General features: G+C 41.5%; 1 protein-coding gene across 1 annotated transcript; it reads left to right on the top strand.

Annotated features, from left to right (window-relative positions):
• Window positions 1-20409: 20409 nt before the first annotated feature.
• nkx1.2la (NK1 transcription factor related 2-like,a) lies at window positions 20410-23287 on the top strand. The gene is made up of 2 exons (XM_080482433.1): window positions 20410-20808; window positions 22129-23287. Exons 1-2 carry the CDS (start codon window positions 20631-20633, stop codon window positions 22740-22742), a joined length of 792 nt encoding a protein of 263 aa, XP_080338559.1. The 5' UTR covers window positions 20410-20630; the 3' UTR covers window positions 22743-23287.
• The last annotated feature ends 418 nt before the right edge of the window (window positions 23288-23705 follow it).

Raw genomic sequence — 23705 nt, 5'->3', positions numbered from 1 at the left:
AATTTATTTATAGTTAAAACATCGCAGAGTTGCATGTATTCAAGGGCTGATTCATTATTTAATATAGTCTGTTTGTGGTTGAACTCGTCCCACAAATATAAAATGGATGCATGAGCTGGATAACAACATATTTCAATGTAGTGTGATACTGAAATAAGACTCCAAAAATATCCATAATAATATCACATTTTGATTGACCTTCATAACAAATGTATCTATGAAAACAGTTAAAGTGCCTTGTTGCATATAGTGTATTGATAGAAAAAATATAGGCATAGTTGATAGATGATTGAAAGCTAATTAATCAGTTGATAGCAAAGTGTGAATGCACCAAAATGATTGGAGAAATTGAAGTGGCTTTGAAAATATGAAAAAAATAAAATAAAATAGGAACTTGAAATATGATATTAAGTGAAAATATTCCATATCAATATGTACACTGGTAGATTTATACAAACACAAAAAAGAAGAAGCACAGGTTTCCACTTTTAAGTTATATATAATTCACACGGCAGATAATTACATCTTTTCAGGCCTAATTTTCAATCGCAATAAATCTCAGGGAGCGCTCATGAAGTGAACTGTGTTGAAGATAAATTCACCGAGCTGTCTGTTTTCCATGTGATTCATGTGACTGTGCACAAACTCGATATGCTTTTTAATTGTGCTGATGCAAAGTCACACGGTCGACTTCATGGGTGTAGAGTCCCAACATTGACGGTTGCTGTCAGTTAATGATAGCCTCTGACATCTGGGCCCAGTGTCATAAGAGACTGTTGTGTAACCTGCACAGAACAAACTGGTACCATGTGAAGAGTTCTGTGTTCCTGGGTGGACCTGTGCACAGAACAGGATGTCAGGGTCAGATTGATTGGGTGTCGGGAGAGGGAGCAAGGAAGGAGCTTTATGAGCTTTGAGCTCCAGTTTCTGTTTTCAGCATTAGTCACCAGTGGCTTTCTTTTTCCTGTCTCCCTCTAACTTCTCCTCTCTCCCTCATTGTATGCCCACTATAAAGCACTCTCAGCGCTGACTGAGTCCAACCTCATGGGTAAAGCATGTGCGCAGCAGTGATATCCACACAATTGAGTTTCAGCATCGAAGGGGGCTTGTGTTTGTTTCAAAACGTGGGTTCACTGCTTATAGTTTCCTCCCCAATCCCAGGCGCGACCTTTGTGGGACTTACATTTACACTTGTCTTCCCTGTTCTCTAACACGCCCCACTGGGGAAGAATGGAAATCTTACATTTACCAATCTAAACGTCTGGAGCCTCTTCGGCTCAAGGTGAATGCAAAGACCTGGAAAGAATCCCTGCAGAGAATAGGGAGGTTTTATTTAAGGCAATTTCCTTATTTGCTTTTATTTTCTTCAATCCATTTTATCCTTCCCTTGTGCATACCGTAGAAGCTATAGTGGTGTTTCCAGCTGCCCGAACCAGCCACAAAGTGCTTTTAAATCTGTGTCATATGTCCTGCCCCTGCTTTGCTCTCTCTCTCTCTCTCTCTCTCTCTCTCTCTCTCTCTCTCTCTCTCTCTCTCTCTCTCTCTCTCTACGGCCTCACCGCTCGAAAAACCGCCGGTTCGCTTACACAAAAGATGGAACGCATTGAATGCTGGATACCAGGGTGCCTGCTTTCTGTTTGGACATATTCACATACAAGCACTGCAGATCCCCTTTCAGATCATTACATATCTGCAATTTAACCATAGCTCAATATTTACGAAAAACTTCCTTCAATTCAGAGAACTTCGCGTTGGGCACATGAAGGCAAAGATCCCTCCCATGCATCATAACCTGGAGGTGAGCCAGTCATTGAAATTCTGGTTGTGGCAGGTGATCCTGTGAGGATATGAGCAGACAGGACTGTAAACTATGCTGATGTACAGATAGAGATGGCAGAAATAACAACAACACCCCGAGGTAACTTCACTCAGATGTACAGTTCTGAATTTTTACATAATACATGAACATAAGTGATACAGGTTTTAATTCAAGTTGAAAAAAGAAGGAAATCAAACTTTTCTTCAATCCTTGATAGATGACCTCCAGACTTGTGAAACTGCTTGTTTTCGTACTCTTACTCTCCCCACAAGCCGGCAGCGAAGGTTACACTGCATGTTTTGCTTGGAATTATCTGAACACCATCTTGGTGCTGGCATCAAGCCTTTTGGATTGCAGGAGATGTTTGTCCAACAGAGAAATGTCAGAGAGGGAACAGCACTCAGAACGCTGACGTGAAAATGGTTGGTTTATGAGAGAGGGGAGTGATCCGAGGTGTAAAACAAAGAAGACTCTTCCTTCTTTTGTGAAATCCTGCACGACGGTGTTCACTTTCAAACTGTCACTTGCCAGTTGAATCAAGGTAAATCTTTGTGAATAAAGAATGACAGTTAACAGGTTGAATCACAACTTATCAGAGTTAACTCTTCCACTTCTAACAGTAAAAATCTGTCTTTCCCACTCGCAGAGCGGTGCTCGGTTTCAGGTGTATTCTGTCTGCCTGTATGGATCTGCACCACATATCTATTGTGTTATGTAGTAGTTGTGTTCAATAATAACAATCAGCAGGAACAGAGGAATCTTTCTGTCTTTTGCTATTAAGTAACCTGATCTGATGCCAGCAAACATCACAAGTCTATTAGAATAACTCACTTCAGGTAAAAGTTCAATTTGCTGGTGGTTAAAGTTTTTGCTTAAATTGTTGTTTTCTTACTCATTCGTGCATCTGCAGGTGGGATTGTCTCTATAAAATCCTTCAAGCCTGTTTTTAGTAATACATTTTGTTATACATCACTTTCTTTTGCATCATCCTCAAGCAAAAGAACCCATGTCATCTATGACATTTTTTTGGAACTTAGTTACTGAAGTAATATAGTGGTGGAACATAATTCAATGGAACTAATCACATAATCACAACAACTTTATGAAAAATAGCTTAGACTCCTTTGTATATCTCAGTAGAGTTAAAAAAAGACACACAAAACAACTATCTCTTTCAAAGCTGGAGGTCAGAGAAGCTTGTATTCAGTCGTTTGCTGGTTCAAATCCAACCGTTGACGGGCATCAGTGAGTCCCTGAACAAAGACATCGATAACACAACAGCTTCCCAGGTGCTGCTCTGCCCTAAGTATGTCTGATTAAGGCTAACCAGGAATAGGATGAACTAAATAAATTAACCACGGGCATGAATAAAAGTATCGGGGAATCGGGGGTATCACATTCACTTGGAGGTATGTTCTCGGAGATTTGCCATCTTTCTCCCATCTTCTCAAAATAATTTTTGATCGACTGCTGTACATTGTATTATTTCCTCACGCTTGTATGTTGAAATCAGTCTGGATAATAGGGAAGTGTGCTTTGGTGTAAGAATAAAGAAAATGACAAATAGGGCTGATAGTAATATTAATAATCATGTTTATATTTATCCCATAAAACAAATGCACTCTTAAAAAGTGAAACTATTTCTTTAGACATACGATCCTGATCCGTGCTCATGAATGTGCATTGTGAAAACAGGGCGATGTTTACCGCAATTCCAAAAGGGGTTATCTATAATGCAGGAAGTGCGTGTGTAATGAAGGAAGCCTAACTAGAAGATAAACAAACCACACCTCATACTGTCTTGTCCTGTCAGATCCTGTCTCACTCTGCCTGAATGCTGCTGCTGCTGCTGCTGCTGCTGCTGCTGCTGCTGCTGCTGCTGCTGCTGCTGCTGCTGCTGCTGCTGCTGCTGCTGCTGCTGGCTCTGGGTCAACAGGGGCAGCAGCTGCATGCGTCTGACTTCTTAAACTGCTGAGGGGTTTCAGGTTTACCGGGCCACGAGCATCAAGTCCAGTGCTGCACTCTTGGAAAGTAGGATTGCAATGCGAGGTCACAGAGAGAGAGAGAGAGAGAGAGAGAGAGAGAGAGAGAGAGAGAGAGAGAGAGAGAGAGAGAGAGAGAGCGAGAGAGAGCGAGAGGAGAAAAACGTTACGAGGTGTGTTCGATACACATGTAATTATGAACATTTCAAGAGTACAACTTGTGCTCGCTGTAGAATGATACAGCAACTGGCACTCCTGTCCTGTCCTTCTGCATGCTTATGGGTATTATATAGGTAGTAATATTATGACCCCCCCCCCCTATAGGGCATAACTTCAGTGTATGCGTCAGATCACTTGTACACACGTGGAAAGATGAGCACAAACATTAGAAGAAAGTTAAAAACAAAAGATAATTTGTTTCAGTGGCACATTGTGGCAGGAGTTTCTTTATTTTTTTGCAACACAACACTAATTGCAGGTTATTTCTGTTGCTTTGGTGGTGGCGAAGGATGAAAGACTGGCCACAAAGGAAAGAATGTGGTTCCTGTTGTGGTCTTAAGGGGTCATGGGCAAGTAGATGTGGGGGTGGGGTGTCTGCTTTTTCACATTAGGTGGCCCCTGGGATGCATGAGTCAAGGGCTGACGTGGGAGGAGGGGTGACGGAGGGAGAAAATGGGTGTCTATAGGTCAGAGTTGGAGGGGTCAATGGTACGCTATCAGCGCAGGACGATACAACAGATGCCACCAAGGTTTAACTGTAACAGAGATAAGAGCGCTCGGAGGAATGACGATGATCGAGCTTTGCACTGACGCAATTTTTATGAACCGATGCTGGAAGTGGGGCAAGATAGAAATCTATTTTCTTGCTCCGGCAGTGGCAGACACTGACACTGAACTCAAGCCCTGAGAAATACCCTGAAGGGACAGGACGGCCTCTACTTTTTTGACAAAAAAAAACAAAACACTGGGAGAGGAGACACATGACATGTAAATCCCCACAGTGTCTCTGTGTTCACCGCTTGTGTCGGTGTGCCAGGGTATGTGCCTTCCTGCATGTGCGTGAGAAAAATTCTATCTCAGCTTCTGTGAATATTTACGGTGAGAATATCATGTGCCGTGGCAGTCAAAGTAACACCTCTGAGAGCCTGTTGCTGCATATGTGATTGCGCGACTGTTGTTCTTGCAGCCTGTGCACTCGCTCCAAATTTTTATTTTTTTTGGCAGATTAATGTAACTGCCATCAAGAAGTGCTGTCACAGAATCTAGTTCTGCCACTGTCTGTCTGTATGTCTGTGTTTACTATAGCCACAGGGCTGTCATTATCGCCAACACAAAGGCCCTGTCATAATAAACAGCTGATGACACAAAACGTAGGCGGGCAACTTTTTTTCTCTCTTTTTTTTTTTGAATTTCCATAAAGATTCTGATCGGAGAGCTGCATGAGGAGCTGGACTGTTACCAACCGAACACAAAACAGAGAATTCAGACAGAATTAAGATTATAGAAAGGCACATAAAGCATCTCTCTCAACAGGCACAAACCATCTATTCACTCTGGGGAGTGAGACGGACCTTTTGTGTCGGAGTTTGTACGCCTATTTTTTAAGCCCGGTGCAGAAATGTACATACAACATATTCTGTGAACTGCGGAAGGTTGGTGGCTGGGAGAAGGAAGAAAAAAAAAAAAAAAAAAAAAAGGTGAGAAAACATGCAAGCTTTCATTTTAGTCTGATTGCGTGTGTGCAGTCTAATTAGCAGAGTGGTCCGCGATCCTGCAGAGGATTGCCTGGGAAGACTGGCACAACGACGGAGGAAATGAGCACTTATCTGGATGAGATGGGGAGGAGGACAGCAGCAAACGAGCCAAGGGTCGTGGAGAAATTTCTCATAAAAAGTAAAAATAAATTGTATCCGAAGTCTTTGTTCAACTATAAATCCAAAAAAAAATGAAGGGAGACATTTTTTTTTTGCGCAAGCGGAGCAAAGGGTGAAAGATTGAGGGGATGTCGGGAATTCAAACCGACTTGTTTACCGATGTGGCTGTTTTCCTGGCGATGACATGCATCGGGCCTCTGGTGATGTGTTTAGTCTTGAGAACAGCTGACGTGAGCCTCACGTAGCCAAAATACCACTCACAGCAGCTCTTCTTTTATAAAACCATGTCGATGTAAAAAATAATAAAAAGTAAAAGGGTGGTAACTTTGTTCATGGTTGTCACCCGGTTTCGAGTCCAGATTGAGGCTCCGTGTGGAGATTGCACGCTGTCCAAAGTTCTGAAGTACTCGGATTTCCTCCTCAGTCAAATTGAAATTACTTGGTGATTAGAAATGACATGAATGTGTGTGACTATAGTCCCCTGATCAGCTCGGGCAGCCCATGATCCTTGACTGAATTGGCTGCACAGATCGATACTCATTACACAGAACACATTGCTTTAGTCATGAACAAACTTCCCAACATGACTTTTGGGGTGTCATGCTTTCTTATAATCATCAACACAAAAAAGAGAACCAGCAAATAAATGCTATTTTGAAACTATTTTGCGGCTGACAAACGATCAAAAAACAGTAAACATTGAAAAAAGAAAAAAGCTTACTAATTAAAGTAATGTAGTTCATTGTTTGGGAAACATTTATTCAAATGAAGTCAATCAATGAAACTCGATCAAACTGCTGCACGCTGTGAGAAACTATCACTTTTCCTTTTTAAGAGTGAATCCAGATGGATTAAATTATATGCTACTAACTGAAGCTTTACGTTCAACTTTACGATAGCCAGTGAGGTATTGATGGAACGCTGTGAGAATATTGCATTTCTAATATTTGGCAGATAGTAATAGCATTTATAAACTTCTTTAATATGAAATATTTCATGAATAGGTTTTAAGGCGACCTCCACCATCTAATTCCTCCTCACATTGCTTTTGTCATACCGACTGCAGCCACTGCGTGGTGCTGTGAACAATATCTCTGGCTTCAACACATTGACTTGGGACTGTTTTCATATTAGTGGCACCATCATTTTGCTCCTCAGTGACATAATATTATGTGCCATGAAACATCAAGTCTTTGTTCAATTAAAGAAAAAAAAGAGAAGAAAATAATCTGTGTGTATCTATTAAAAAACATAACTCCTTTCTGCTGTGTCTCACTTGTGATGTTGAAAGATGATTTGACAAAATGTAAGCAATTATTACATGAAATGATTAGTCATGCTAAAAATGACACTGAGGTTTTCTGAGATAGTTGCTGCATGTGGGGCCAGATGAAAGGTGACACCGTCTCCACTTGTTCAGCACTCCTTTCTCAGACACCTCAATGACTGATCACCTTGCCAGATAACAAAATATTAACAGTATAATGAATCACATGCATGTACGGACGCTCGTGTGCACACACGCACAGACAGCCCTTTTGAGAATCTCTGTCTTGTGCAACTTGCAGACGAATCTGGGAAACACAGACAGATGGGTTTTCTTTATGTGACCCCGAACAATGAGTTGCAGAAATGCTTGGGGATGGGAAAGCTGTTTTTGCCATTAAGGCACACAAAACTCCTCTGTGAAATGTTGTGAGCATTAAAATAGCTGTCCGTCCTTCATTCTTGCAGGGATTCTGCTTTCCCATGTTAGAACTACCATGTACAGAAAACACATAAATAGTAGAAGCAAATTAAAAAAGAACAAGGAGGAAAATTAAGATGAATGTTTCTGAATGTATGGACACCAAAAATAAAAGATTTTTTTTGCTATGATCATAATGAAAGGGCCGTTCCGGCTCTGCAGGTTTTGGGTGAGGCAGCAAGAAGCTATTTATACAGTCAACCAAAGATTTTGCATCAGGCCTTGAACGGATGAAACTTGGACACAAACTTCATTAAAACATGAAGCTAATGTCAACAGAAACATGATATATTTGTAGATAGTGCAATGCTGTTTGGTGAAATTCTACTAAATCATGTTAGAGGAGGGTGGAAAAAAAAAATCAAGTAGATACCTTTCTGGGGGAAGGTAGAAGAAATCTGAGAAGCCATAACCAAACCAACGAGCTGAGTGATGAGTTATTCACCACCCTGATCGAGAGGCAGCTGTCGGGGTTATGTAGTCAAAGATCCCTAGTGTGTGTGTGTGTGTGTGTGTGTGTGTGTGTGTGTGTGTGTGTGTGTGTGTGTGTGTGTGTGTGTGTGTGTGTGCGCAATATAGGCACCAACACAGCAGTTAACCTTCCTTCACCTGCTGGTTGATATGACCTGTCCTAGACTAACACTTCAGTGTTTAACATACACTGTGGCGACTGTGTGCGCGTGTGCGCGTGTGCGTGGTGTGCGTGGTGTGCGTGCACATTCGCGCCTGCTCATGCATGTCAACATCCTCTGACACCCTCTGGATCATCTTCCAATAATTCTTGTTGCAACGTCCGCAAATCATTTCACAGACTTTAGCTCCATTCCCTGCAAGGAACACGCTGTGCTTCCAGTGGTGCTTAATAAAGACATCCTGCTGCCTCTCCATGCAAAACACACACACACACACACACACACACACACACACACACACACACACACACACACACACACACACACACACACACACACACACACACACACACACACACACACACACACACACACACACACACACACACACACACACGTATGTATGTCAGACGTCAACTATTGAAACTCGCATTTCTACAACCTTGACTAGCCCTGAGGGTGTAAACACTAAATCCATTGGCCAAAATGATGAAATAAATCATAAGAAGCAGGCAATTTGGAATAAACCGCTTCAGTGAAGTTTCATTACGCTACATTACCACCAGATGGCAGCATTTAACTTTCATTTACAAGAAGCGGAGCGGAAGAGTGAAACACAAACTGCACAGTAAATACTTCTACAAAGTCTTTCTTCAGGAAGTAATTGTTATATTTCCATTCAGATTTTATTTAACTCCAGTTCTTATCACATTAACCAGTTCATCTTTAGGGAGAATCCCAATCTCTGCTGACAGAGGGCAAACAGTTTAATATATGATTCAAGAAAAACCCATGCAAGAATAGTAAAGGTAAAATATAATGCAGGAGTTTTCTCTGCTAAAAATGTTCATTTTTACTGGCCACTGTTAAATATTTATATTCTTCATGCTCCTTTTTGCTTGATGATAATTTGTCATATAAGGCCCATCAGTTTGAAACAATTTTGATAAGTAACTTGTTAGATTAATTATGCAGTTCTTTCATTTACCCCCTCATCCACATCACAACAGAGCTATTTTTCTGTGGCAGTATTCATGTAGACAAGTGACTTTTGAGGACGGGATCCTTTAGGCCACAGCTCCCTCTTCTGACACAGAAAATATTACAAAACAGCAGCTCTCTTCACAGTATGAGCTGCAGTTAGTGGAGGCTTCTCCTCTTTACACAGTGTGGCTATTTAGTTTTTTTTCGCAGTAGAGATTGGATGTTTTCCCTGAGCCTGCAAAGCTTCCTCTGCAAGCAACATGCTCGTTAGTTTCAATAGAGACTCTACATTTCACGTGGGTAATAATCTGACTCTCTGAGGACACGGAGACCAAATTTGCACGGATGTTTTTAAACTGTGGGAGAAAACTGGAGTTTCTTAATAAAAGTGCACCGAGAAAACATGCAAATTCCACACAGGAAGATCCCGAGCCAAGAAGCAAGAAGCTGAATGAATCAAATATTTATTTAGAATTTGTTTCATGACTGGTGAAGAAGGGAAAGAGATTTCTGTTTCGTGTTTTTTTGTAATGTGAATGAATCAGCACTTCAAACTCTCCGGAACTGAATTGTTAAGTCGTCTGTGTTCATAAATGTTCCAAATTTCCCTTTTCACGGTGCAGTAATTCTAATGGGGTTCGGATGAAATCAACACAACGTTCGACCATATGTGTTGAAAAGTATGATGAAGTGTTCTGCCGCGTTAACAGAGACAGACTGAGCCGTGCAGAGATTAGATTTTGTTTAGTTTTTTTTCCTCCCATGCAGACCAAAGCAAAGCTTGTGATTTTAGTTTACATAGGCTACTTTAACCCAAATGTCATTTGTGATTAGGAGCATCGCCTGTATTTGACCAATCGCCTGGCATTTACTATAAATGGAATATTAGTGGAGAGGAGATGGCAGGAAAAAAGAGCAACTCAACCTTTTTTTTGTCCCGCGGGACACAAACAACACTCCCAGGGGTCCTATCAGTTGCCCTCCTTGTCCCTTGTACTTGCCCCATTTGCTTTTGACTGTCACCCAGCCAGATAGATCGGGGTCTAATAGAGAGGCTCGCTCTGTTAAGTGATTGAGCTGTAAATACAGATTGACCTGAACTAAGACTCTCATCATCTGCGGACTCATTCAGCACTCGGCGTCCTCTCCCCTCATGTCTGAGAGCGTCTGAACCATTTCCATCACAGAGCAGTGGGGGTGGGGGTGGGGGGGCAATCGCTGATCATGAGATAGTGAGAGGCAAGAGTGTGTGTGTGTGTGTGTGTGTGTGTGTGTGTGTGTGTGTGTGTGCAAGCTAATGTGAGAGGGCACTGGAGCGTCAAACTGCAGCCCTGAGATGATCTTTCCATCAGCCCCACTGAGGGTGGAGATTGTCCCCTCGCAGAATTTATGGAAATGGTCATAAAACGTGAAGACTTCAGAAATGGGATATGTCGATAAAACCCACAGCGGCACAATCTACGGCAGTTTACTGAGGAGATGAGTGGCCCGGCTGTTAGACAACTCAAATCTAATTTTCTCTATAAAAGCCCTGTAAGTCAACAACACTCAAGGTTTCATAAATCTTCATGTCGGACAGATTCATCAACAGCACATTTATTGTTGTGGCTGCGTGCCACTGCAGCACTAATCATATCACAACACGTCCTCTAATGGCAGAATTAGCTGGTTTAGTTCATTAAAGTGATGTGTGTGTATGTAATTGTTTGACTGACCTTTGACCTCATCTCTGCAAGTTTAGGCCAAGTTTCCAAATAATGGCACAATCAATTTCAAGTTTTGGTGATTGAATGATACTTCATTAGTAATAATGTTAATGTGAGGGCAACCAGAAGCATTGGAAACTTTAAATAAAACACACTTATTTAGCCTGGCTTTTAATAAGTAGAAGGCTTATTCAAATGTATCTCTTTTCCTTTATTTATTATATTCCATTTCTAATATATCTGTATCTTGATAGTGTGTTTTGAGTTGATTTCACTCAAATATTTAATTGATTTAGTTTTTAATATGTTTTTCTTTTGTTTTCCTTGTCATATAAATATTTTGTTTAATTTATTGATGTGTTTTAACTTTTGTTCCAGGTTTTTAACTTTAGTTTGTCATTTTAATAATCTTAATAATCACATTTACTTATCTTCTCAAATGATTAGTTATGGTTATGGTTATTCATTTACACACTCAATAACACCGATTTTAGTTGGACTTTTCTCTATTTTTCTGTTGTATTCATGTTTCCTGGAGCATAAACTATTATATTATATATAAACTATAAATTTCACAACAGATCTTTTCTTGGTTGTTCGGTTCCCGTCCCGTGCCCCAGATGTCAAATTGTCGAGGTTAAAGTAATTGCAGTTTGTTTTCATTTCCGGGGCCGTTCAGTCATATCTCATTAAGAGCCAATAATGAGCAAAAGTAACTCTGGCAGATGTTCATCAGCTCAGTTTACTTGACTTATTAAGACATCGGTAGATGGTTTTTAACTACATAGCGAGGACTGTTTATTATGTCCAATGACTTCTATAAACCTCTTCTGATTGCGTTCATTAATCGAGGACTGTCGAATTGAAAATGGTGTGAAAATGGGCGGCGTGTCACTGCCATGGTTTGTTTCCACCTAAAAGACATCAAAGTCTTATTTGTGAAATAACCTCGCCTCTCTTTCCCTCTGGCACCGGAGTGGCTCCTCTGACTGCTGGCTTCTCCACATGGGCAGTGATGCCTGCAGAACACAGACAACCAGAGGGACGCCTTATGAAAGGCAGCGTCTCCTCCCACCTGGGGGAAGGAGAGGACCCAAACCGTTTTACTAGCACAGAAGGGCAATAAGTGCTAAAGGAAAACAATTATACCGCAATCATTTCCGATTCTTTGGATGTCATGGGGCACAACGGTGCGAGGAGGAAGGTTATGGGGCCGTGGAGGGAAACTGAGGAATGAGGACAGCATGTTTAAGGAGGACCATGCTTAAAAAGTAACATGATAAATAAACGTATGAAGCAATGGGAATTAAATAGATACTCAGATTCAGTGCATGTGTGTGCTTTAAGATATATATAAGGATCAAAAAGTTTCTCTAAGGGCTGGGCCAGTTAAATGATAATATAATAATAAATACTAGCATCACCAAAGCTTTCCCCAGTTTGTTGTTGTTTTTTCTGTTTTTGATTTTTTTTTTTTCCAAAAGGGGCCACAATGATTAACACCCCGAGTCTAATAGAAGGAAGATGAGACATAATCATGCGCTTAAATTATTTTTGACAGGTTTTTTTTGTTTATCTTCGGCTTGTATTGAAATTTATTTCTCAAAAGACAACAATTGTTTTGTTTTTTTCATTTTCTTTCCTGAAGTCTCTCAAAATATTCAAGAGATTTTAATTGTTTGACAGAATTTCTTTTACTTTGAAGAAGTAATGTTTGGAAATGCATAATATTTATGACTGAGAAAATGACCCATCCTCTTTGGAGATACAGTTAAATTCTAGGTTTATACCTGATAAAATGAACAAATGAAACCAATCTCACTAAAGCCTAAATAAACACTCGACTGCCTTTATAGGAGACTTCAGCTGCTGTCTGCTGGTCTGTTTTTGTGGATTCTTCTTGTTTTTTGTTCTTTAGTTTATTTCTTTCAAGGTGCATAACTTTGTTAGAAATTGTGTCTCGGGATGCGTGCAGTGAATTTCGATTCATTCATTCCTTTGTGTACGTGTCACACACCTTCCTATATATGGGCTTATTATGCAATAAGCCATAATAACAAATTCAAACACAAAGTGTCATTCTACAAATACTCACTGTAATATTGGGAAATTTCTACTCTGCATTTAATACATCCTGAGGGTGCAGTGTCCAGCAATTGTGTTGTGTCTGGGAGCCATTTGTTTTTTTTTGTTTTTTAAAGGCCTTAAGGGACTCACAGTGGTATTGATTAGGTCGGCATCTTTTCCACCAAAATCTGACTGACGCGAATGCTTAACAATAACGTCTCCATTGGCGATGGTCTTAGCTGCCAAGCACAGCTTAGAAACTCAGACTTTTCCATCTTCTCTACGATTTTGTCTGACTGTAGTCACTTCAACCTGATGCTGAGTTAGCACATTTAGAAAGGGTTGAGTCATCTATGCATGTATTTAGTCTACGGGAGTAAACCTAAGTACTTGAAGAAAAGCTATGCACTCAGAGAGAGAGAACATGCAAACTCCACACTGTGTGGAAAAACCCAGACTTGAAACTTAAAAGAAAAGTCTCCACTTCAAAAAGTGAGTTCAGCTCCAAGAACAGATGTTGATTCTGCCGATTCAATAAAAAAATATCATGTTGCTACACGTTGAGGTGCTACGTTTTGTGTGTTTTCTAAACAGCTGGCAGTCGCGTGAACGTCTTTGGGTCTTATTTAAGTCAGTGGCCGTGCTCAATGTCAGGACTGAAGCTGCTCTGGGGAGTCTTGAGCCTGGATCAACAGTAATCCTCCTCCCGTGGAGGTCACCGTTCAGTTACAGGAGGCCAGAGTTTCCTCTTTTGTTCCCTCTTTTGCCGTTTGTCGCCCACCTTCCATCTGTTCGCCGCCGTCCGCCGAGACGAAGGACTGCAGCAACGAGCGCCTGGGAGCACGCGGACATACAGAGGCTCACGGCACAGAGCAGGTTTGATGAAAAAGAACAATTAAGGGAGAAATGGGGGAGAATCATCAGGGGAAATGGTTGATGAAGACTTTATTGATTAGAGCGGCTCCACTGATCCAACTCTCACTGTAGCAATTACCACCCGCTGCAAGTGACAGCGAGGGCCTCACACAGGAGGGCCCCCTCTAAAGAGCACCAGATAAATTGAACTTCCACACCAAATTAGCAGTTTCGTGTCGCCACAAAGCACGATTACACTGATATTCAAGTATCCAGTCTCAAATTAGTCGTTCAGTTTGGAATTATGAGTAGTTAGGGCAATGCATTGTTCTAAATCTTGCTCTGGTGGGTGAAGGGCTGTAGTGGATTAATGCAACAAATCTAATCTTTATCGTGAGAAATAAGAGTGATAATGACTTTATTTTATCACATTTACAAGAAGTCATGTTTGTCTGATCTGCGTGCATTAAGCAAAGCAGGCTCTGAGCACACACATGCAAAACGACAATGATGAATTGAAATCCCCGCTGAATAAAGCAATAAAGTCTGACGGGGTCACATCTGAGTCAACACGTCTCCGTACCTACCAGAGAGGCCGGTCATTAGATGTTTGTTTGCTCAGCTAAGACAGCGTGGTATTTGTATTTAAATCACAGCCATGTCTGCTGCTTAAACCAAAGACAAAGGCAAAGTCTACCGTGACTTTTCAAAGCAGATGTTCAGAATGCAGACATGGATGGTGTGAAACCATGGAGCAGAAGCCTGAATGTCTTCATGAGAGGAGGTAAGTTCTATCTCAGTGTGTGTCACATGATTTAGTTGTCAGGCGCTGTAAATATGGCTAATGTGCCCGATGCATCGCCATCACTGGTGCTGAGATATGAAAGTTCAGAGGTCAGACGAGCTGACCTTGGAAAGCCCTCATCTAAATAGAGGTGAGAGGCCAAGATTTGCTGTGAAATGTGATCTGGTTGTTTGCCGGTGTCGGGAAAGCTTCTCCTCCTGCTGGCTGTCAAACTGACTTCGGCTTTGTCAGGTGAACCACTCAAGCTGCATAAAATCCTTCAAATGTTGCTGCCATGGACATGAAGTAGAGTGTAATCCAGCTGCAAGTCATACTCAACCTCTGCTGCAGAAGTTTTAACAAAAGGCTTTTGTGCTTTGTGGAGAGCCTCAAAGCCACGCTGTCAGGATGAGTTTGTAAAAACATGCATAATGCAAAAACCATATCAGGTTTTTTTTTGTTTTTTTTAACAAATCACTGCAGTTTGCACCAGAGGGTGTATATGAAATGTAAATTTTCCGATAGTAATTGCTTGGCTTTGTGGAAATATCGCCAATTCTGTCACATATACTCTGCGCCACAACTAGGAAAAACTTTAAAGCTTAAATGTAAATGTTATTATTGGACTATATTTGAACTGGTCTGACTCACTAAAAATGAAGCCGGGCTGTATGTGGCCCCTGAACGCAAATGTGCTTGGTCTCAATGCAAAGCACAGATTTTACAGCCAAATGAAATGAGATTACAGTAATGAGGAAAATTACATGCAGGAAAAAAAACCTTTTAGATACGCTGGGTTCACCCTCGTTCAGCCTGGATCATTAGTCGAGTAACAAAATAGATGCATGCCAAAGTCCTGGTGAAATAGGACTTAGAGTAGCGTTGTGAGGACAATCTTCCAAACTCTCTCTTGAATGACACACAAATAAAAACACAAAATGAAGACGAGAAAACTCCGCCTTGCCTTGTCTTGCAGGTTCACCTTGTTTTGGCCGCGGAGGTACACCGGAAGCCACCACCGCTCCCACTACTATCCACCGAAACACAGCCCCAGCGCTCATTCTGCAGTTCACTAACTGCGTCCTCATACTTTCCCAACCTCGTGAACTATTTAGCAAGGGCACAGAAAGCAAACAGAGATAACGGTCAATAGAGAAATATAAAGGGACAAACACAATCTGTTTCTGAGCTAGATGGAGATGAATGGAGCGTAATCCAGTGCCTTCCATCACACCTACCCAGCCCGCACCGTGGCTGCTCCCTGCTTAACTGCAATGATGATTAATCCCACACCCACTATTTATATTTCCTAATTGTAATTAGCGTGAATTATCAATTACGGTTAGTGCCTAATTGCCCTTCATAAAGACAGCTCCCCAGGTTTAAACGGGTCCATTTAAATAATGTAACTAATAGCTCTTGCCTTTACGTTGCGGATACATCTTCATTGTTCCACGCGTGAACCGTGATGGTCGCTCGTAATTTAACAGGGCAATCGAGAGAAGGAGTGCAGGTGGCACTGCGGGACTAATTATTGTTAATGAATTATGATGTGACCTTCTCAGAACAATGGCTAATCAATGCTCACGTTGAGTGACAGTGCGCTCTGTGCAGATGCCAGAGCCATTACTAGCAGGCCCCGACTCGGTGGTAAACAGGCGACTGCAGCCTCTTCAGCCTGGGTTTTTTTTTTGGTTTTTTTTCTTTCTTTTTCTTTTTTTCTAGCTGTGCGCACTCTTTTCTGCTAAAGGCAACACTCGCCTCTCTGTGGTGTGAATCACGTTTTGTTTTTTTTTGTGTGTGGACAAGAAGCTTGGGCCAAAACACCTGTGTAGGCTAAATGACTTCACCATTATATACTGAGAAATTATTCTCTTTCACATCATCAATTTGTACTCTTTGGCAAATAGCAATCCCAACTATTCATATCTAAAGTCTGCGTGTTAGGTGCCTGCCTCACACTGATTGTCGCTGATGTTTTACGATTACATTTGGCCCGATGTGGAGGAATCGAAACGAGAGCAAGTCCTCGGAGCTTTACTCCATCACCCACAGCTGAATCCTATGCGAGGATCGGGATTTTCATTGATTTCCAAATGCGTGTGCGACTGCAACGCAATGCAAGTGCCAGAGGAAAATAATTCTCATTGAGTGTCTTATTAATGCCACTGATTTAAGAAGAGGAATCACTGGTTTCTTTTAGCTCAGGCTCGCTCGGCATGCGCCTCTAATCCCGGATGTCAGTGCAATATATGCTTCTCTGAGTCGGGACAAAGCACATCCCATTTAGTTTTGTGCCCCAAAGAACATCAAAACAATCTCATTCAAAGATTTTCTTTTTCTTTTTTTTTCTTTCTTTTTTTGGCACAAGTAAATCTATTGTAACAAATGGGCCCTGAGTAAATACATTAACCCTCATCACTGAGCTCCTCCTGCCGGGATGTGGCAGAAAGTTTGCACACTTTGCCGACCTGACTGCACTGCCCCGTATGTCAGCCGGCAGCACCACCGCTTGAACTGACCTTTACCTTGTTGTGACAGGGGGTGCGGTATGACTGACAGTGTCCCTCAGCATAATTTACCCCCGCCCCACATCGCCCTCCATCTCCTCTACGAAGCAGTTGACCCCTTTACAAATCACCCCCAACTTTACACATCTGCTGCCTGTCAGCATCTGCCAGACGCACTCACCCATCCCGCCTGTAATGAAAAACTCTCATTACTCGCCTCCACCCAACAGGTATACAGGCCGTTAGGACAATTACTGGGCAATGCCACTGACCTTGTTGTCGGAGAGAGTCAAACACTGAAAAGGAGGCCTGGCTGGTGGGAGCACCCGTGGGCACGCGGTCGGTGCAGGGACGAGACCTGGCAAATAAAAAAAAATAAAAAAAGAGAGGAGTTTCATGCCCGTCACAGCAGATTGTGCTGCATTGATCCACACTGGCACATATTTACTGCCTCTGAGTGAGATATGGAGGAGAACTAGTTCAGCAGAAGCCAGTTGAGATAACTTCTTCTTTGATCGGATAAGGAATAAATAAATGAATACAAGTGACTATTGTTAAGATGGCTGACAAATAAACAACATTTGGTTTTGAATTGTGCTTGGTGAAACCCCGGTTTAGAACTGATAAAACGCAAACGTCTCGGATGAAAAACAAACTTGTGTGAACCTTTCACTGAAAAATGTTACATACATGTCTGATATGCAAGATGCGAATACAATACGTCTGAATGTATGAAACTGGACACCCTTTAATCCTCTTTGAGATTTGAATTATGTCTCAGGTTATGTTCAGTTATAGATTCTGCCTCCAAGGTCTAAAGATTAGGTCATGAACCAAAACAGATGCATGTTTTAGAGAGTGGAAGGTTACTGTGTGGAAGGAGGATAACATATACTAATATGTACAGCATATAATCATTTATTCTCCTAAACCGTGAAACCTAATTGACAACATAGTTAAAAATAAGAGGTTTAATAGGTATGATGGTTACGGACCTGCTGATGCTTTTTATTGCCTTTTTGATCCCAACAGCCGATAACAGCAAATTATTTTTATGTGAAATTGTAAGTCCAATTTCAAAACTTTGCACATGACACTGACGTATTGGATCACTTTCTGATTAGGACTGACCAGAAAGCCTCATGTCATATAATTCTTTTAAAACCAATATCAAAGTTGAAAATTCAACAAAAGCCCCACCAAAACAAAGCGAGCGCCGAAAACGTCCCCTTTTGTCCTCACGTCCGACTGTGGTTCAGACACCTGCAGAAGTGTGACTACGTTCCTGCATCTTGTGAAACGTTAACGACTTCAAAGTCTAAGAATGGGAGCTTATAACAGCCCCTTTAATGGTTGACCGGACACTTGCTGATCTTTTGTTTGAGCCTTTTACAGGAGATTTGGGGAGACAGTGGGGAATTGGGGCGAAAACAATAAACACTACAGTCTGTGTGTGGAGCTGCAGCTCATCATGCTTCCCCTGCTATTAGACAAATTATCTGACGTTTAGCAGACTGGGGGCAGCCTCCCTGCGCAGTGATGACTTTATTGTCCCTCGAGGGGGGTCTTAGATGGAAGTGTGTCCCTTTGGTTCCTTGCCGTGTTCGACAAGCACTGCTCTTCCTCCTTGAAGTCTCGCTCTGGCCTGCGCAGACCTGGGAAGCTGAGCCAGCTGCTGCTTCCCGCTTTCTGAAGTCTACCTGAGGGCCCCTTTGTCCGTGGGGCCCGTCCTTTTGTCCCGCCGACCCACACAAACAGATGTCCAGCCACTGGGCTTTCTCGTAGGAAGTTGTAAACCTCCAGTGTGCAGCGGGCTCCATTCATATGGAAGGACTACAGTAATGGCCGTGCAAATGGCATACACATGCAAATCCCGACATGCAGACACCCTGTAGTGGTGGCTTTAACAAATGTTTGATTATGTAACTGCGGGCCGGTGCCAGTCCTCCAGAGGTAGCAATGAAGCCCCTCTGTTGCAGAGTAATCACCTTGAATTGAGTTAGTAACACAGGAAGCCGTGTCAGGAGGAATTTGGGGAGGCCCTAAACAGTGTGTAAACATGATTAGATCCTAAATTTGACCGACAGAAAGAGAAGTGGTCTCTTTGCCTTCTGTGTAATTCACACAAAATGGAGACCTCACATGAGATATGTTAAAAACAAATGTTAATATATTCTTATGACCCATTTCAGTTCTACATTATAACAAATGTGAAAGAATAAATGAATAATAGCAAAATATATAAAATAATTAAAATCTTTTTATTTTTATTTTTTAGTAAATCTCTAATTCCCTTCCATGCAGTAGCAGTTAGTGGTTCAGTCTCCCACTATCCAAAATGACTGTCTGTAGACATCAGGTTTTATCTGTATTGAACACCTGCTGGGAATATTGATCCGGTGCTGGTTTCACCATTTTAGCCATCACCAGGCATCAAGCTTTAAACAACCCCATGTCACTTTATATTGAATACTAATCATGAAGACTAGGGAGCAGATTGATTCGGAATATAAATCCATCACATTAGGTGAGAAAACAATCAGCTGCATTTAGTCTATGCTTCCAATTTGGCTTTGAACGCTTTAAAGAAGCTTATGGATTAGGTGAGTCATCATTGATGCTTTTTGTCTGCTCTGGACACACAGACCTTTTTTTATTTTTCTTTTTCTTTAATGAACAAGTTGAATTTATCAAATGAACAGACAGCAAACTCTGCTATTTTAAAGATTATTTCATAGCAAGGTGCCGCAGTGCAGGGCGATAGAGAGCAAAATGTTCTCAGAATGAAATACAGACTGCAGTATTTTCAATATAATAAAAATGACAATAAAACTAATGATAAGAGCTACACGCAATCTTGATTTTTTTTGCATCTATTGCAGACCTTCTGAGCTGTGTATTCATATGTGTTAAGATTGAAGTATAATGCATTAAAGAATATTAGTATCCATTAAAATAAACCTTCCTTGTGTACTCAATAATATATCCTATAGCTTATGAATGCCACATATGATAGATCTCTACAAATCAAGATGTCGGTACACCAGTTATCACTTATATATCACAGGGTTATGGACTGCAGTGCCATATGTATCCATACGATTTTCAACATTACACATAAATGTTCATGCTATAACATTTCAGAACAGTTTATAAACTTTCAATAAATGGAATTTAAGTAGCCAATGTTCAGTGTATACTGGCAGAAAGTTTTTATTCTGCTCATGTGGCACGAAAATCTCTTTCTCGACAGTAACACCTCTAAATTGTGTTTAATTTGAGGAGCCGGGGAGATATCGGACATGAATCAAGTGCCATCTGTGCGCAATTTTCGTCCAGAGTCGTGAATTATTGAATTTAACGATATGGGTGATTATCGGGAAACGGTTTACGCCCATTAGGCAGTCGTGTGAAGCGCTGTTAGTGTTTGTGTCACGTGTCAGGTTGAGAGACCGAGGAGGGGAACAGACGCTTTAAAGACCGCGCTCCGGTCATCTCACTCATGATCCGAGACTGACAGCCACGAGCAGAGAGTCCATACGCTCCGAGGGACAACCCAAAACTCATCTGGTCTTCAGCAAGACTCAAGCAAAGAAGTCTGTAAAACTATGAGAAGTTCTTCTGCAGCTCTGCGTAATTACGCACACCGACTGGAACAATACGAGTGACAATGACGACGAGTCACAAGATTTCCTTTTCTATAATTGACATTTTGGACCCGAACAAATTCAACAGTAAAAGGATAAACGAGCTCCCCTCCGCCAAAGAGAAGTTTCTTGTCGCAAATGCAGAGAGAACAAGTTTGGAGTCGGATAACACGGCAGGTGGAGAAGAGCGCACGGAAACAGGTACGAATCATTTGATGCTTATTGTGGTTAGAGCCTCGCGCTTCAGCTTTTACCTTAAACATATCCCTTTTTCTGTTTTTGATTATGAAATGTCCATCCGCTCCTCCTGAAGTTTAAATATTTAATCAAAAAGAGCGCATGGATGGAATAAACATCAAAATCGTCTTGCAAAAGTTTTTGCTGGGGACTCAGACCTAACGCCGTGAGAGTGTAGCCTGTCCATCAGATTTATTGTCATCTCTCTATGACCTTCCCTTAATTTCCAAGGCTGAGTTTCCTTTGAAGGAAACGACAAAGGCTTGCTCCCAGAGCCCCAGCATGTGATTGGCATTGGGACAGGCAGGCGAGATAATTGTTTAAATCGTCCCATTGAGGATGCCTCCGCGCGCTTTGATCGATATCCCATTACTGCATCCTGCATATCTCCCTCCAGCACCTTGCAGGTACAAACTTCACACCCCATCCATGTCTGATCCTAAATATCGTTCGATTAAAACTTCCCTTTAAATAGATGACATTTATCGATCCACCCGCAAATATGAAACTCCATTAGCACGTCATGGTTGAGGTGGCGGGGCTGGATTTAGACGGGATTTCTTTTCCGCAACATGACATTTGAGGCGCTTGTGTGGTTTATAAATTATTTAAGGATTAGTGACCAAGTCTTCCTCTGCTCTAAAATCTACGCTCTGTTCCGCTTCAGGATCCTATTCAAACACTTTAGGGATGTCAACTTGAGGCCTTCTGTGTTTGGTTTTTAAAACTGATCAAAGAGAAGGATCACTGCACGATGAAGACGCGTTTCCTAACTTCTATTTCGAGAGCTGTCATTCAGCACCACAGTCATTATAACACGTTTAACTGCTTCTTTTATTTTTTTAATAGATATATATTTCATCACTAAAATCAAAAAACCTAACTCACTTTGGCATTTTATAATCTCGTTAATATTTATATTAACATTATATTACAAATAAACCTTTCCTCTACACACATATATATATAAAGCTTCAATTTGAAGAATTAAATGTGAACAATTTGATCTCTAAAATGTTATAGATCCATCTTTTATCTATTTAACAAACATATACACATCAACATAGGGCCAAGGTGTGTTGGAGCTGACATGCAGAACATGCAAACAGCCACAGAAAAGCTCAAAAAGCCCAGACTCGACCCGAGGGTCCTCTCACACTACAGTGCAAACCACTACGCCACTGTGCAATCCCAGCCTCTAACATGGAATTCAAACAGATCTCTTATGATGAAGCTGGCTTGCATTAAAAAGATTGAACATGTGATTTTTCTTTTCTTTTCCAGGAGTAGAAACAATCGATGGACACTCCACTTTCTCCAGACATCCAGTGGTTGTTAGTGAACCGCTGGTGCTCTCCTCCCCGGGCGACACAGAGCCCTGTCTGACCGGGGAGCAGGACGACGCAGACCGGGAGTCGGCGGTCCCCCTGCAGGACTCCACGACGCACAAGCGGCGGCGCGCGGACCAGTCGTGCGCCAAACCGAGGCGCGCCCGAACAGCCTTCACGTACGAGCAACTGGTGGCTCTGGAGAACAAGTTCCGCACGACTCGGTACTTGTCCGTGTGCGAGAGACTAAATTTGGCCCTGTCCTTGAGTCTGACCGAAACCCAGGTGAAAATCTGGTTCCAGAACAGGAGGACCAAGTGGAAAAAGCAGAACCCCGGGGCGGACAGCAGCTTGCAGCCCGGCTCCAACTCCCTGGTCAGCGTCAGTCCAAACCCCAACACCTGTGGGACAAACTCCGCCAGCTTCCACCAAACTTTCTCCAACTTCAATTCAGGGGGTGTGATCTTCCACACAGCCGGGGGTGTACCGCTTTCATCCACTGGGGGGCTTCTGCATCCCTTCATGTCCTCTGGATTCGTTCAGCCAACTTATTTTAATCCACACCTATAGAATAAAGACAGTTTGTTTTTGTGGAAGGGTATTTTTTTTATACTTTGGGAAATATATCTTAGATGTTTAATTGTTTTCCCTGAATCACGCTTTCATTAATCCTATTTTTCAAGCTGAGAGGAGAAAAAAAAAAAAGACCTCATTCCATTAGTCCAGCAATAGTATAGAAAGTCAATTAATTACTTCAACTCATTATAACATCATAATTAAAGGCCAATATAAAAAAAAAATAGAAGATAAATCAAAAGCGTGGCCCGGCCAGAAGTAAATCTCAAAAGTCTGACTCCCATTGTAACGTAATATATCTAATTCCAGTATATTTGACAACTTATTCAGTATTAGTTTCTGCATCTGTGTTTTGTTTTTATGTCTCAAACTGTGGCTGATTGCAGCATCATTTCTACCTCTGACAACCTGCACATCGTACATACATTGGCGTTTAGACAACATTAACAGTGTAATTGAAAAAAAAAAGATAAATTTAACATCTGTGTATTTGTGTTGTGTATTCCAAAGGAAAAAAGAATTAAAAAGCAGGATGAACCAAAGAACGTTTTCAAAACTTTTTAAATGTTGAATTAAAAGAGGTGACAAATACTGTTTGTTTGAAATCATCTCTGTGGGATGGTGAGGCCAAGATTACTCAAAGATTCTCCCCATGAAAAAGGGAAATATATTGATGAATTTGAAGGAACAGGCAACTGTAAAAGGTAACAATCACAAATTAAATAGCACAGAGGGTATTCTGCTGTGTAGGGAGGGGGAGTTTGCCACCAATCAGTTACTTAACAAGTAAAATATTTTACCCACAGAATGATCTAGAACTTCATGAAGAATTGTTATCATAAACAGCTTCAATACTCATCCAGTTTAAGCATCAAAGTATCAATAATATTATTTAACAATGCAATAAATGTGTAGCTTTTCTTACAATGACATTATATTCCATTCATTTTAGTCTGC

Source organism: Lipophrys pholis (genome assembly GCF_963383615.2).
Source record: "Lipophrys pholis genome assembly, chromosome: 15".
NCBI lineage: Eukaryota > Metazoa > Chordata > Actinopteri > Blenniiformes > Blenniidae > Lipophrys > Lipophrys pholis.
The sequence above is the reverse complement of the archived record's forward strand: the minus strand, read 5'-3'. Positions and strand labels throughout refer to the sequence as shown.

What these genes read in the sequence shown, in the direction of transcription:
- nkx1.2la (XM_080482433.1), top strand. Translation starts at nt 20,631, where the DNA reads ATGACGACGAGTCACAAGATTTCCTTTTCTATAATTGACATTTTGGAC. An exon ending in AGAAGAGCGCACGGAAACAG is followed by an intron (nt 20,809 to 22,128) that starts GTACGAATCATT and finishes TTTCTTTTCCAG; the next exon opens with GAGTAGAAACAATCGATGGA.